This window comes from Mchenga conophoros, linkage group LG7 (genome assembly GCF_057382185.1).
Source record: "Mchenga conophoros isolate Kocher_MC1m ecotype Shallow Benthic linkage group LG7, M_conophoros_male_GT1.1, whole genome shotgun sequence".
Taxonomy (NCBI): domain Eukaryota; kingdom Metazoa; phylum Chordata; class Actinopteri; order Cichliformes; family Cichlidae; genus Mchenga; species Mchenga conophoros.
Window position 1 is genome coordinate 67,977,986 of NC_140532.1, and position 13,453 is coordinate 67,991,438.

General features: G+C 47.3%; 1 protein-coding gene across 4 annotated transcripts; it reads right to left on the minus strand.

Moving 5' to 3' along the window:
* Positions 1 to 736: 736 nt before the first annotated feature.
* Positions 737 to 13,306, minus strand: prdm11 (PR domain containing 11). Of its 4 annotated transcripts, none has more exons than XM_085281008.1 (7): positions 12,376 to 13,306; positions 10,411 to 10,487; positions 8,786 to 9,045; positions 8,603 to 8,670; positions 8,129 to 8,316; positions 7,207 to 7,689; positions 737 to 5,335 (listed from the first exon to the last, which is right to left on the minus strand). In XM_085281008.1, exons 2-7 carry the CDS (start codon positions 10,436 to 10,438, stop codon positions 3,180 to 3,182), a joined length of 3,183 nt encoding a protein of 1,060 aa, XP_085137134.1. In that variant the 5' UTR covers positions 10,439 to 10,487; positions 12,376 to 13,306; the 3' UTR covers positions 737 to 3,179. The 4 variants fall into 4 exon arrangements, with proteins under 4 accessions (XP_085137134.1, XP_085137133.1, XP_085137136.1 ...); XM_085281007.1 differs by lacking the exon at positions 12,376 to 13,306 and adding an exon at positions 11,780 to 12,145; XM_085281010.1 differs by lacking the exon at positions 12,376 to 13,306 and adding an exon at positions 12,005 to 12,054.
* Positions 13,307 to 13,453: the final 147 nt, after the last annotated feature.

The window sequence follows — 13,453 nt, forward strand, 5'->3', positions numbered from 1 at the left end:
TGAAAAAGGTTTTTCTTATTTTTGTGGCTTTAAACAAACAAATAAAGAAGATGCGTCGTCTTTGCTTCATTTGCTCTTTTTACTAGTTTATAAATATTTATTTTAAACTAATTACGGAAAACTTCAGCTAACGCCATCATCTGATCAGTTCATCCAAACAATAATAATCACCTACAGTATTAGGAACATTGTTTTAAAAGCTGGAAGCTGAGTATTAAAAAGAAGCATCTAATACACCGAATAATGTATAACATCGTCCATGTGCAAAAGTAACATCCCAGGATCAATAAGACCCAACGTCTGCTAATTAAATGTTATTATGAAGTATAAGATGAGTACGGAGCCCCGCAAGGGACGGTGGAGGAAAAAAGATGAAGATGACTCATCTTCATCTTTTTTCCTCCACTGTCCCTTGCGGGGCTCTGTAGATGAGTATTTAACTCAGATTGCAACTGCAACTGAGAGCATTAAATAATAATTTGCAATAAAGTAATTTACTAACTCGCTTTGTAATTTAGAAAATATTAGAAAAACACAGAAAAAAGAATTAAATAAAAAAAATTATTTTTAAAATTTTACTGGTGAAAATTAACATTTAATGAATAGTAATAAATTTCCCCTCAAATATTCAAATAACATTCTTACACAGATCAGAAAAACATGTCCAAAGATTTATTTATTTTAATTACTAAAAGATAAAGCTGACTGTTATTGACCAATTATATGACCAAAAATATTAATTCATTCAATTTTATTTGTATTGCACCAAATCACAAGCATTTTATATTCTCAGGTAAAGACCCTACAATAATAATGAGCCAGCGTTTTGACGACAGTGTGAAGGAAAAACAGGAAGAAACCTCCGGCAGAACCAGAGAGGGGCGGGGTCATCTGCTTAAATCTCAAATTCATGAATTATCAGAATATGTAATTAAATGTTTTCTGAAAAATTTACGAAAAACATTTTTTAAATGGTGTAAATAATATTGTATGAAAATATGAACAATATTCATGAAAATATATATCAAATATAATTCTATACAATCAGACCACAAGAGTCGCCCCCTGTTGGCTTCTCTGTAGAACTAACAGCTGCATCCATCTTTTAACTACAGTCTGAGAAAAACTACTCAAACTATGGAGGACTGAAGATCAGCTGCTCATATTTATGAAGCAAAATAATTTTTAAAAATGACAAATTTCTCAAAAATATGAATTTAAATTCAGACAAATATAAAAAATAAAGTCAGGCTGATCATTCCCATCATGGCATATTTATTTCTGCATTAAACATGAGCAAAAAAACCTTTATAATAATTATAAAACACAGGCTTAGGAAGGAGCTGAAAGCAGCAGTCGATCATGCAGCTGTTACAACGCCTCTGAAGCTTTGGCCGAAGCTGAACTGCTCCTGCAGAACATCAGTGGAAAATGGCATCAGGAACATAAAATAGATCATTGGCTGCACTAAAGACTGAACAAATATGGCAAAAGTACAGCGTGGCGTCGCAGGATAGCACCTTTTTCTTCGCATTCGATCATTTTGGCACAATCATCCAATTCAAGAGAAAAACACTGTCCTTTAAAAACAGGCTCGGCAGCATTTACAGTATGTACAGTCACCACAGTATAGACCGTGTGCAGCAGGGCATTTCTAATAGAAATATAAAGCCTTTATACATCCTCACACTCCAGCTTTTCATTCCTGTCAGGCACAACACTGAATAAGCTGCTGGCAGATGAGCTAAAGCAGAGAGCAACGATTGTTCCCGATGTGAAACTGTCTGTTATCGTGGCAACAAGCGCTTCATTATCACATGGAACAAGCGCAGCTCGGAGCGGGAGGCTCCCAGCCGAGCACGGACACGTGAAAGCAACACAACGGCACACGCTCAGCTCGTCTTCCGTCGCTTGTTTTTGTGCTTCTTGTTTCGCCGCCTCCCTGTGGACGTTTGTTTCTTGGTGGTGAGTCTGTGTCTCCGTGGAGGTCGTGGGTCTCTCGGAGCCTTTTGGACGTCGTTTTGCATCGATTTGGGACGTTTTGAAGCACTTTGCGGTCATTTTTGTTCACTTGGGTCGAGATTAGGTTGCAACCCATTCACACAGAGACCAGAATACCATAGCAGTCAGATCAGGCCTTTTACAGAGAGTCTGACTCGGAGTTCGTCTTAGTAAGATTTCCAGTTGAGCTGGTGGATGTTAAAAGGTCATGTGACATTTTCTCTGGTCTGCAGAGGCCTTCATCTTCATAACGTGTGTTTCTGTAGCTCCTTTAAATGCAGCTGATGATGAGCTTTCGCACGTTCACGAGCAGAACGAGCAGACTGCAGGCTGAAGCTCTGTGGAGAAACGCTTCTTCAGTCTATCTCAGTCGCCGTGGGCTCTCGGCTCGACCACCTTCGATTTGTCCAAAGGTCTCACGATCAAAAGTTTGGACATGTAAAAGGATTGCTGTGAAACTTTAGCTTAATATGTTAAATATTTATTTTCACCCACTATGAGGTCATGTTTGTCTTGTATCCGACTGCCAATCATGGGAAATGAGCTAGAAATCCCCTTTTCACAAGTCTTAATTGCTTTGCTAAGTTTATTTCTCATATGAAAAGTTTTATGTCTGTGAAGGTTCTCACCAGGTCACGGTCGTCTAAGGAGCTCGCAAAGAAAAGCGACTGGCCTCCAGGTTTCCAGACGTTTCACCTCTGAGAGCAAATGTTGGAGAGTCCCACTACTTGTATGTTTAACATTTAACAGTTTTGGAGATACTCATATTCAAACATGGCCTCAGATTTCAAACTGCAAAAAAAGATAAAAGCTGCTGGAAGTAAGTCTACAGAGCCATTTTTAAAATCCTATATGTTGAAACATTTTTGATATATGAAGCTAAAATTTCACAACAAACATTTTGGTGGCCGTGCAGAAAGTGTTCCCAGAACCTGATGACTGAACGAGCCAAAGGCCACTGAAGGTCAAGACGCGCTCACATGGCTCGTTTGGGTTTTCTTGAGTTTTTAGTGGAATTTTTGGGATGTTTGATTTTCTGCCTCTTCACACCGATTGGCTGCTTTTGTTCTTCCAGCTGAATTTGGTGGCAGTAATTGTGACGTCACGGCTTTTCTGAATTCAGCGTCTACCCTTGTTTGGCTGCACACCACATCTTTCAGCAGCACAGGATCTGCATGTTACACATCAGGGTAGAATTCTGCGTTGACGTCAACGCTGTGCAGCACGCATTTCTGATCAGCCGCCGACATCCTGTTCAACACCTCAGCCGAGAGCGAGTAGCTGCTGCCGGACTTTTCCTCGAACCAGCTGTCCAATGCTCGCTTCCCGTCAAAGTTTGCGATGGGCGGTCCATTAACAGCCACAGTCAGCAGATCGTTCATCTGTTCCAGGGTCAGCCGGGAGCGGTTGTTCTTGCACATTTTCTGCAGAGACCCTCGGCCCTTATCGCAGCAGGCCGTGGAGCTGGGCAGGACCCTGACGACCTGCACGATGCGGTTCAGCAGCGGGAAGCGTTGCTTGTACCTGCAGATGTGGCCGATCACCTCTTTAAAACCGTTCATACTGTAGTAGTCTGCTTTCAGATCCTTCCACTCCACCACCAGGCTGCCTCTGGCCTCCGTCTGGGAGACCTCCTGGGCTGCGGTGGGAATCGATTCCAGGTGGTTGAATATAATCTTGATTTCCTCGTCCCCGTAGGCTTGCAGGTCCTCGTGGTTGCTGGGCCAGGTGGACAGGTCCAGCACCTTGCAGGCTTTGGCAAATGAGCAGCTCTGCAGGTCCAACCTCTGAGACAGGATGCTTTGGCTCCTGTTGCAGATCTTTTCTCTGATGGACTGAAACTTGGACTCTGCAACGCGCAGGTTCTTCAAGGCAACTCCGTTAAAACTTTCTCTGAAATTTTCCTCAAACTCCTGCAGATATTCTCCGGGGCAGTCCACCAACTGGCCTATCTCCTGAATGGCCTCCTCTATCTTGGCTTCCACCTGCGACACCAGCAGGTACTCTCCCTGAAAGGTGAAGGCCAATCGTGACAGGATAGCTATGATGTCGAGCAGGAAGTAGATGAGCTTCACTGACTGATAGTCCATGAGGAACTGGAGGAGGGTGAGCGCGATGGCCGCAGCGTCAGCCCTCTGTGTCTGGCTACTGATCTCCTTAAGGTGTGCAACGACCTCCAGGTAATCCTTGATGAGCGCATTAAGGACGTTGGGCTCTCCTATGATCCAGCGTATGGCTCTGATGTCTCCTAGGAACTCCGTCTCCTCTGACAGTGTTGGTGCAGTGGATCGCAGTTCGGCCATCATGCGAGGGGAGTAGCGGTAAAAACTGAGAAGCTGTTTGAGGTTGTTTTCCAGGTCCTCCAGGCAGGAGAGCTCCTTTCCACTGATGGCATCCAGAACTTCCAGATGTGGTCGATGGATCATGATGGGAAGACAGAGGATCCAGGGAAAGGTTTTTTGGACAGCTATATAAAGGTTTGCTCTCATTCCTGAAGAGATGTTGGTGCCGTCCACCCCCAAACCGACCACCAGCAAGTCCTGAAACCGGAGGCCTAGGACACCAAAGGCACGATCCATGACCTGGAGATACCCATCCACATTGGCCACGGTCAGTCTTTGCAAGGACAGGAACTCTGTGTTTGGGGAGCCCTCGTTGGTAACGAACTGGACGTAGACCGCCACCATGTCGGAGAAAAGGTCATCGTTTTGGGCGTCCATTATGACGCTCAGGAAGGGAGACAGACGCATCTTCTCTGCGAGATCCTCCTTCACAGCCCGGGCGATGTGGTGGATTAGGATCTGACAGTCGCCTTCATTCATATACTGATCTACCACTTTGAGCTCGCACTTCTTCAGGAGCTCTGCCAATGAACGGAGGTCGGAGAAGGGCCGCCCTTCTAGGGCCAGGTGGTACGCTGCGTTGAAGAGAAGCATCATGTTCTTGCACATTTCCTCGGTCTTTTCCGGATGCATGCGCAGCTTGTACAGCTGCAGACACTTCTTGTGGAGGTTGCTCTGGCTGTGCAGCTTGATGGTGTGGATCTTGAATTGCTTGGAGCCGATAATGAAAGCTGAGGTGCGGGATGACTGGACGGTGTACTGGCGGCACACGTGGCACCACATCTCATTCAGGGTTGGCGAGTAACGGAGGAACCAGAACTTTTTCAGCCACTCCTGCTTGAAGCGTCGAATCCGTCTGCCTCCTGCGGAGGAAAGCTTCGACGAGTCCTCGGGAGATATCACAAGATCTGCAGCGATGGACTCATCGGCAGAGTCCACGTCCTGCTCGTCTTCGTCCAGAACCACCTGAGTGGGTGTCAAGGGCTCCATCCCTGCAAAGAGAAAATTATTCAACTTCTGAGAGTAACCAGCATTAAAGTCACATCAAATGTCTAATATCATGCAGAGTGAATGACTTTATCAAGCAGCTGAGCAGATTTCTGGGGCTGCACAGCTCATCTCAACTGCTCTGCTGTAAACACAGTGGGGAGCATCAACGTGAGCGCTCCACAACCATTAGACAGGATTCACACGTGCTTAGAGCACTCCTCGCATTTGGCAGATATCTTTGCTGTCATGATCGTCATAGTAGAACCACTCCACAGCTCACAGGACAGCCAGCTCCTCAGGACGGCACTCGGCTGTGTGTTCATTCACATTTCTGACAGAAGACAGAGGCGGCGGCCTCGGCACCGACCATCAGCTGAGCTAGCGGTCTGTGACGACCAGTGCTGGTCAAGTTACTTGAAAAAAGTAATCAGTAACTAATTACTGATTACTTCCCCACAAAAGTAATCCCGTTACTTTACTGATTACTTATTTTCAAAAGTAATTAGTTACTTAGTTACTTTTTAAAAACACGATTTACAACCTGAAGAGGTGATAAATAGATCTTTCAGCCCAATTCTACTTTTTCTACATAATCCATCATACAAAATGTAATCAAATGGAAAAGTCTCTTTTTAAAACTTGTTTTATTAGTTTTAATCTTTTAACTTTATGCATCAAGCAAACATTTAATTATATGCAACATTCTCTGACTGGAAGAAATTAGTTTAACATTTAAACCTATTTTCTGCACATTCCAGCTCATAAAATAAAATATTTTTTGTGTTTACACTCAGTCTTTCAAGTAGATGCAAGTAAAACACAGCAGAAAATAAATAAAGTCAAAGACTCAGCGGTCCTGTTGCTCTATTTTCACCTGTAAAGCAGGAGTGGGGTAGGCGGAGGGTTACCCTGGTGCAGGTGTGCCGCGGTCAGTGGAAGAATCCAGTTTCTCTGTGAGTTTCCCATCACGTTAAACGCTGCACGCTCATACTCTCTCTGCAGTTACAAGGAACGCGTTACTGCCCATCGCTGGTGACGACCACGCAATGTGCTGACAAACTGCAGCAGCTGGCAGCAGTGCTGGCACGTTTGAATAAACTGTCTGGCATCACAATCTGCATGAAATCACTGAACTGAACCAAGAACCGTCTAGAACAAAGGTCCCCAACCCTTTCTGCGCCACGGACCGGTTTATGCCCGACAATATTTTCACGGACTGGCCTTTAAGGTGTCGCGGATAAATACAATAAAATAAAAGCAGTACCAGTACCAAAAAAAGATTTATTCATAACCCACGGGAAAGACCCAGGGAAAGCGAGTTAACAATAAAAACGATTAAAAGAAAATAACGATAAAAACCTGAAAACCGTGAATTTCACACCCGAGCATCAACTCTCGCGGACCGGTCTAGAAAACTTTCTGTCCCGACAGAGAGCTTTTCCTCCTCTCAGTGGTGAACTTGGGCGGACTTCAGGGGGGCTCCTGCAGCGACACACATCGCTCATCGGTTGAGTTTTCTCTCATTCACACTCACCAGACACTTTATTAGGTACACTTAAATGCATTACTGAGGTCAGTGGGCGGGATGTACTGATCTGTATTAGACTGCATTTTACTTGCAAGGTGTTCCTAATAAAGTGGCTGATGTGTGCAAAAGTCTGCAGGTATTAACTAATGTGACTAATCTTTGTGGGACTGTGGTGGAAACAAACAGCCAAACGAACCTTCAGAGTCTTTTTTGTGTGAATGTGGCTTCAGATGGTGATCGAAACAAACACGCCTGCTAGACTCTGCACGTCAAACACAGCCACACTGCAGAGCGGTTACGCCGCTGCGCTGCAGAGAACATCTGCCCTCCTGCTCTCTCACATACCTTGAAAATCCTCGATGGGGCCTTGCTCGGGGTGCGGTGGGGCCTGATCGCGTTGAGTCTGTTCGGACGTCGCCGGAGCAGCAGCGTCTCCCTGTTCTCCTCGGAGACGGGACAGCTCCTCCTCCAGTTCCAGGATCCTCCTCTTCAGCTTCACACAGTTGGGGCAGAAGGAGGTGGAGGGTTTCTCTGTGCTCTGGTTCTCCTCCTCCTTCTCTTCCACCTTCAGGTTGGGAACGCCAAAGCCGCTCTCAGAGGAATCAAACCCCGAAACCAGGGCTGGTACTTTATACTCGCTGGTTTGGCCAGACCGGAACCTGAATTTACCAGAGTCCTCCAAAGAAGCTTCTAGGACGTGTTTGAAGATGAGGTCGATCTTCTTTCTCTTGGCCGGAGGCTGACCGTCGGACTCTTCGCTCGGCTGTTTGCTCAGTTTGCCCTGCAGAGCTGACTGCAGGCACGGGGACTTGAAGTCTTTCCCAGGACCTGAAAGAAAACCGTTTTTGAGGTATTTAAAGCCCCTAAAAGTGGGTTCAAAGTGCTCTACAGGTGACAAAGTGATCCACAGAAAGACTCCAGCACCCAGGAGAGCAACAGCGAAACAGTGCTGCCTGCTGGAGAGCCAAGAGCAGGACATCTGAATAATCCCTGAGGAGTCTATGTGGGTCACAGTCGCTCCAAGACGACAACAGTAACAGACTGAACTAATTAAATAATGCAACATATTACAAAGTTTACAAAATATAAGAAATGTCTCTAATTACAAATATCCAGAATATTACAGAGGGGACATATAGATGATGCACAAAAAGGAGATTTCATCCAAATTCCAAATTGTATGAAGAGATTTTAAAACTCATGATATATTTTCAGTGACTGCGTCTCCTGTTACCTGCTCTAATATTTCACCCGACTGCCTCCTCACCTGTGTCCAGGTTGCGGTCGATGCTCTCCTGAGAAACGCAGTGAAGTCGTCTGATGTAATCGTCGCTGTACCAGACCCTCAGCTTCTCTCCGGCCGCCAGCGCCCGGCAGACTCTGAAGTAGATGTTTTTACCGTGCTGAAACGCCGTGAGGTTCCTGTCGCTCTCCTCCAACGAGGTCCGCACGTACCTGGTCAGAGACAGAAAAGCCGAGGGTCGTTTCTCCAGGACAGACCGTCATGGATCAGTCTGACCTCTGAGATGTAACTCAGTAACTCCTGCAAATCAGATTTACTGTGGTATTGTGGTTTTAATGAGGTGATGAATGTGTTGCCAAGCACCCAAATTTAAAATGAAATTAAAGAGAAAAAAAGAGATGTATGAAAGGTTGTTGGCTCAGTAGAAGAGAACCCGTCGGTACAACTGAAACAAACGCCGGCGGTGATGGATGACGTTAACCTCAGACTAAAGTTCACCTCATCCAGTTGGCTTTGGTCTCATCGCTGCCATCGATGGACTGGTAAGTGTTGTGCACATCAACAATCTGAAAACGGGAAAGCAAACAGATTCAGACGTCCCGGAACAAAAGGAAAGTAGTTGTATACTGGTTGTATACTGGTTGTAAACTGGTTGTACACTGGTGTCTGTGGCGAGCTTACGATCCATGAAAAGAATCCTGAGGATCTGTCCTTGGACACCAGCTCTCCCTCATACGGCCCAAACAGCGCCCCCTTCGGGTAGATCGCGTCCACGCAGCGAACATCTACCTCGTCTCCCTCGCTGAACACCTCTAAACCCGATGGGACCGTGAGCGCCGCCCTGTTGGCCGTCCCCGGGGCTGCGTGCGTGTCCCGGACGAACAGTGGGGGCCCGTGAGACGGACACTCCTTCTGGAAATAGTCCTGACACTCCTCACAGACTGAAGGACAAACCCAGCAGATAAAGGTTATCTCCAAATCTTCTTCTTTAATAACAGATTATTACTTTAGGAAGATTTGAGAAGACAATCCTGAGATTCAGATGTTGTTGAACCAGAGTGCAAATAATGACATCATCAAATCAGGTGCAGACAAAGGGAAAATCCAACAAACTCAGTGAAGTCCCAGAAAGTTGATTCTGTTCATCTGGACGTAGGTCATGAAACCGACCTGACAGCACGCTGTTCGTCAGTGGTGCTGGTGTCAGCTATTATGCACATGTTCTGTTTATAAGGGTGGAGACCTGCAGTCGCCTGATGATGACGAAACGTTTCTCCCACTGAAAACGTCCAGATGAACAGGATCAGCCTTTTGGGATTTCCTTACCCGGATGACTGAGCGCGCATCGAGACGTCTCAGTGAAGATCTAAAAGCAGAACTGTTGGTTTACACGTTTCTCTGAGCCGTTTCTGAACAAGGTTCAAAATCACACAAGTGACTCAGATCTGTCTCCACTGAGGTCTGGGAGAGACCCAGACTGTCGCCCTCAGATGACAGGAAACTGTTAGGATGTTCAGGAACACCCAGGATCAAGCCTGCTGTGGACTGGAATCTGCTGGAACACCAGTGTCCCTTCCACAGTGAAGCCAGTCTCACATTTCCATGGACCAAGAAAGAAGCTCCTGCTCCAAAATCAACGAGCTCAACTGAAATCTGCCCACGTGGACGAGCCAAACGGCGTCTGGAGAAAAGTTTGATGGTCAGATGAGACAAAGATGGAGCTGATTGGAGGAGCAAAGGTGAGGCTTTCAACCCTGAGAACACTGCAGCTGTGACGCATGGCGGTGGCAGCATCACGCTCTGGGCTGTTTTATCCAGACAGGATTACGTCAGAAGACTGCTGAAGGTGTCTGATCGCAACTTGCTAAATGACCAAACATTACATAGGGTCTGTATATATATTTGAGCCTATACGTGAACTTTGGACCAGAGAAACTTGTTCTTTAAAGTCTTTAAAGCTGTACAATCCAAAGAAACTGTTCAAAGAAATGATTGAAAGCCCAAAATGATCCTGACACTCACGTCCGTCACGAGAGGACAGAAAGTTTTTACCACATCTTTGAGTGTTTGAGGTAAAACGTTTGTGGCTGGCAGCACAATCAGAGGCTTTTCTAACATGTTCTGATAGAATCAGACCACTGAACAAATACACGTGTGCAGGAAACGCACGAGCAGCTCCACGTGTCAGCGTGATAATGACGACATGTTAGGGCTCAGAGCGCGAGCACGGAAACATTCAAATATTCATTATTCAATCAGCCACATCAAGCTCTAGGGACAAATCAGGGAGCAGACGTGAAGCTTACACCAGAGGTCCAGCGAGTTCTCGCTCATGGTGGAACCATGATGGTGAAATCCGGTCCGTCGTCCACTTCACACCCGTCTGTGGAAAATAAACACAGTCGTTAGAGCGTCACAGGAGGCGCTCGTTGCTCCCGCAGCACGTTCAGTTTATCAGATATTCGTACTCGTGTTTCTCTTCACAAACTGAAGCTCCGTTTTTCAGAATCGGGGACAGGTGAAGGTCACAGGTATGAGCTCTCAGACTGAAACGTGGTTTAAGCGTTTCTTTGTATCGTTCACATTTCTCCACACCAGCTACGTGTCATCAAAGTGCTGCGGGAGTCCCACGCGCCGCCGCTCCGTCATCGAGCGCGGGAATCATTCTGGATCCAAATGTTCGTTTCATACCAAAACAAAAGCTCATTTCCTGGAATCGTTTTCTAATAATAAGAGAAAAAAGCAGAAACTTAAGCTGGACGAACAGCGTGTGCCTCAGACTTGACCTCTGAGGCATCGTCCCGGTGACTGGGGTAAAGCTCAGGGGAAAATGTGCATTTTTGAGAATAAATTTAAAAAAAGAAAAAACTGGGTGTGCTTGACTTCTCAAGACTAACCTGAAAGACGTTTGCATATGTGGACTGCTGGGAATATTCTCTATGTAACGGTATTGTTCAAACATGGAACCCAATAATGATTTTCAGCAAATTTTCCCAACATCTCCGACCCAGCGGCTGATTTATTTTTTAGCCTGAGCGCTGCTGATGCACCTACACATCCCGGTTATACTGTCACAAAACAAACAGAAGCTTACAGAAGCTGGCCAATCAGACGAAAGCGTTCTGTCAGAGAATACAGGAGCAGGGCCAGTGTAACATAAAAAGAAGGATTATTCTGAACAGTGAATCATGCAAAGCTGCAGAGCCTGCAGTAAACACTCTGAAGGGTCCTGCTGCTGCTTCATGCATCCCATAATAACCCTGCTACAGCCACACTCTACCTGGAAAGATAACAGTCAATCACCTGCGTGATAAGAACACGGGATTATCTGACTGAAATACAAAGCAGCTGTGGGTGTGATCAAGTATTGACCTACGGCATCGAACAGGGACAGATGCCGGGGATCAGTGTGTGGGTCTCGGACGGATCTGCCCCTCCGTGGCTTCACGAAGCTCCGACAAAGAAACTCTGAACGTACGCTGCGAGGTCCATGGACACGTGAACGCCGCAGACTAAAGTTGCCTTTAACTTTGCGCAGGTCTGCGGTAACCCAGCGCGTTCGGGCTCGGATCTGCGCCACGCTTTCTCCGCTTCAATCTGCAGGCAGCTGGCAATCTGCCTGCAGTTTTCGGAAGCCATTTTCACTGGCCACAGTGGCCACCGACACGGACCCACCTTCGTGCAGACACGCAGCGGGGACTGGGAGCCTCTCCCCGGGATGAACCGCGCTCTCTGCCCCCTCCCCCGTCCGCTGGCTCCGCCGCTGCCCGCAGATCACAAGTTTGGCGTTAATTTTTGCACCGACTCAGTCGCCTCCCCCGAGCTGTGACCACCATTTTTTATCACAGGAAATGACATGGAAAAACGGAAGAAAGCAAGTGCGCAAAAATTAAAGTTCACCGAATGCCTGCGGAGGCTGGAGGCCGGGAGAGGAGGCGGGCAGGCGGCTTTGGGTGCAGCTCAGTCCGCCTGTCAGCGCTCATCCCCGGCCAGCTGCAGGCTGCAGACCCGCCGAGGATCCCGGGCTCACCGGGTCACCCCCCCACCACACACACACACACACACACACGCACGCACACACACACACACACACACACACACACACACACACACACACACACACACACAATTCCCTTTCTTAAGCGAAGGACAAACACATTTTTTTAAATGCAACTTCACCGCCTCCGTCACTGGGACATTTCTGTCTCGTGGAAGGATCGATACAGCTGATCAGCTGTGAGACACACTGATGACAAAACTGATCAGCTTACAGAAACAAGGCCGACTCATGGTTCATCATCTCCATCGGCCCTCCCCATAAGTGACACTTGGTACGTTCCAGCTGGGATGAAAGATGCTGAGGTTTCCTTCATTTATTTACAGACATTAGAAAAATGTCCATCTCCACCACTGGCCTCCACCCCCTCCTCAGTCACTCCAACCCTCTGCACGTCCTCCTTCACCACATCCATGAGCCTCCTCCGAGGCCCTCCTCTTCTCCATCTTCATCATCCTTTGTCTAATAAATCCAGTCTCCCCCTGCACATGCTGACCTCCACCGTCTGCAAACCATTCATGGCTGACACTGGTCTCCACCCTGCCTGCACTCCCTTCTTCACCTGCCTGTGGATGGTTGACCTCCACCTTCCAGCTGTCCTTTCTTATGCTTTCTCTGGATCCACAGAGACACAGAGCAGCTCCTCCTGAGCTTCTCTAAGCGTCTGATGGATGGAGGCTTGTTGGTGTTTTGATGCCCCGGTCAGGCGGGTTGGCTCCTCAGGTCTTCAACACCTCCAGCGGCATTAACCCCCCACCTCCGACAGGGGGCGCCACGTCTCATCTTTTAGTGCAGTTACACATTCGGGCGAACTTTTGCCGGTTTGTTCAGCCTGATATGGAAAAAGTTCGATCGTGTTTTCAGCAGTTTGTTCCGCCGCGTCCACGAGGCTCGGGGTAAATGTCTGCGGAGCTCAGTGAAAAAAAGCAAATCCATAGCAGAGGATGGTTTCGATCCATCGACCTCTGGGTTATGGGCCCAGCACGCTTCCGCTGCGCCACTCTGCTGCTCGTGGGAGAGGCCTCGCGGGTCTGTATATAAAGATCACACACCACGACGCTCGTATCTGATTGGTGCTTCTCTTCTTTGGCGGGTTTCAGATGCGGGAGTTTAGTTTTAGGGTTTGGCCAGTTCGCCACACGCTTCAGTCCGGGAAGCACACGGGCACGGAGCCGCGGGACGACTAACCACAGGAAGTCATCGTCGTTGTTTAAAAGCGGACTCGGGATTCAGTCAGAGCTGAACTCTCGTGTTTTTACAGTGTGTGTGACGAGCACCTTCCTTTGTGTCCG

What these genes read in the sequence shown, in the direction of transcription:
- prdm11 (XM_085281008.1), bottom strand. Translation starts at nt 10,438, where the DNA reads ATGAGCGAGAACTCGCTGGACCTCTGGT. An exon ending in CAGGATTCTTTTCATGGATC is followed by an intron (nt 8,671 to 8,785) that starts GTAAGCTCGCCA and finishes TCCCGTTTTCAG; the next exon opens with ATTGTTGATGTGCACAACAC. An exon ending in ACCAAAGCCAACTGGATGAG is followed by an intron (nt 8,317 to 8,602) that starts GTGAACTTTAGT and finishes GTCTCTGACCAG; the next exon opens with GTACGTGCGGACCTCGTTGG.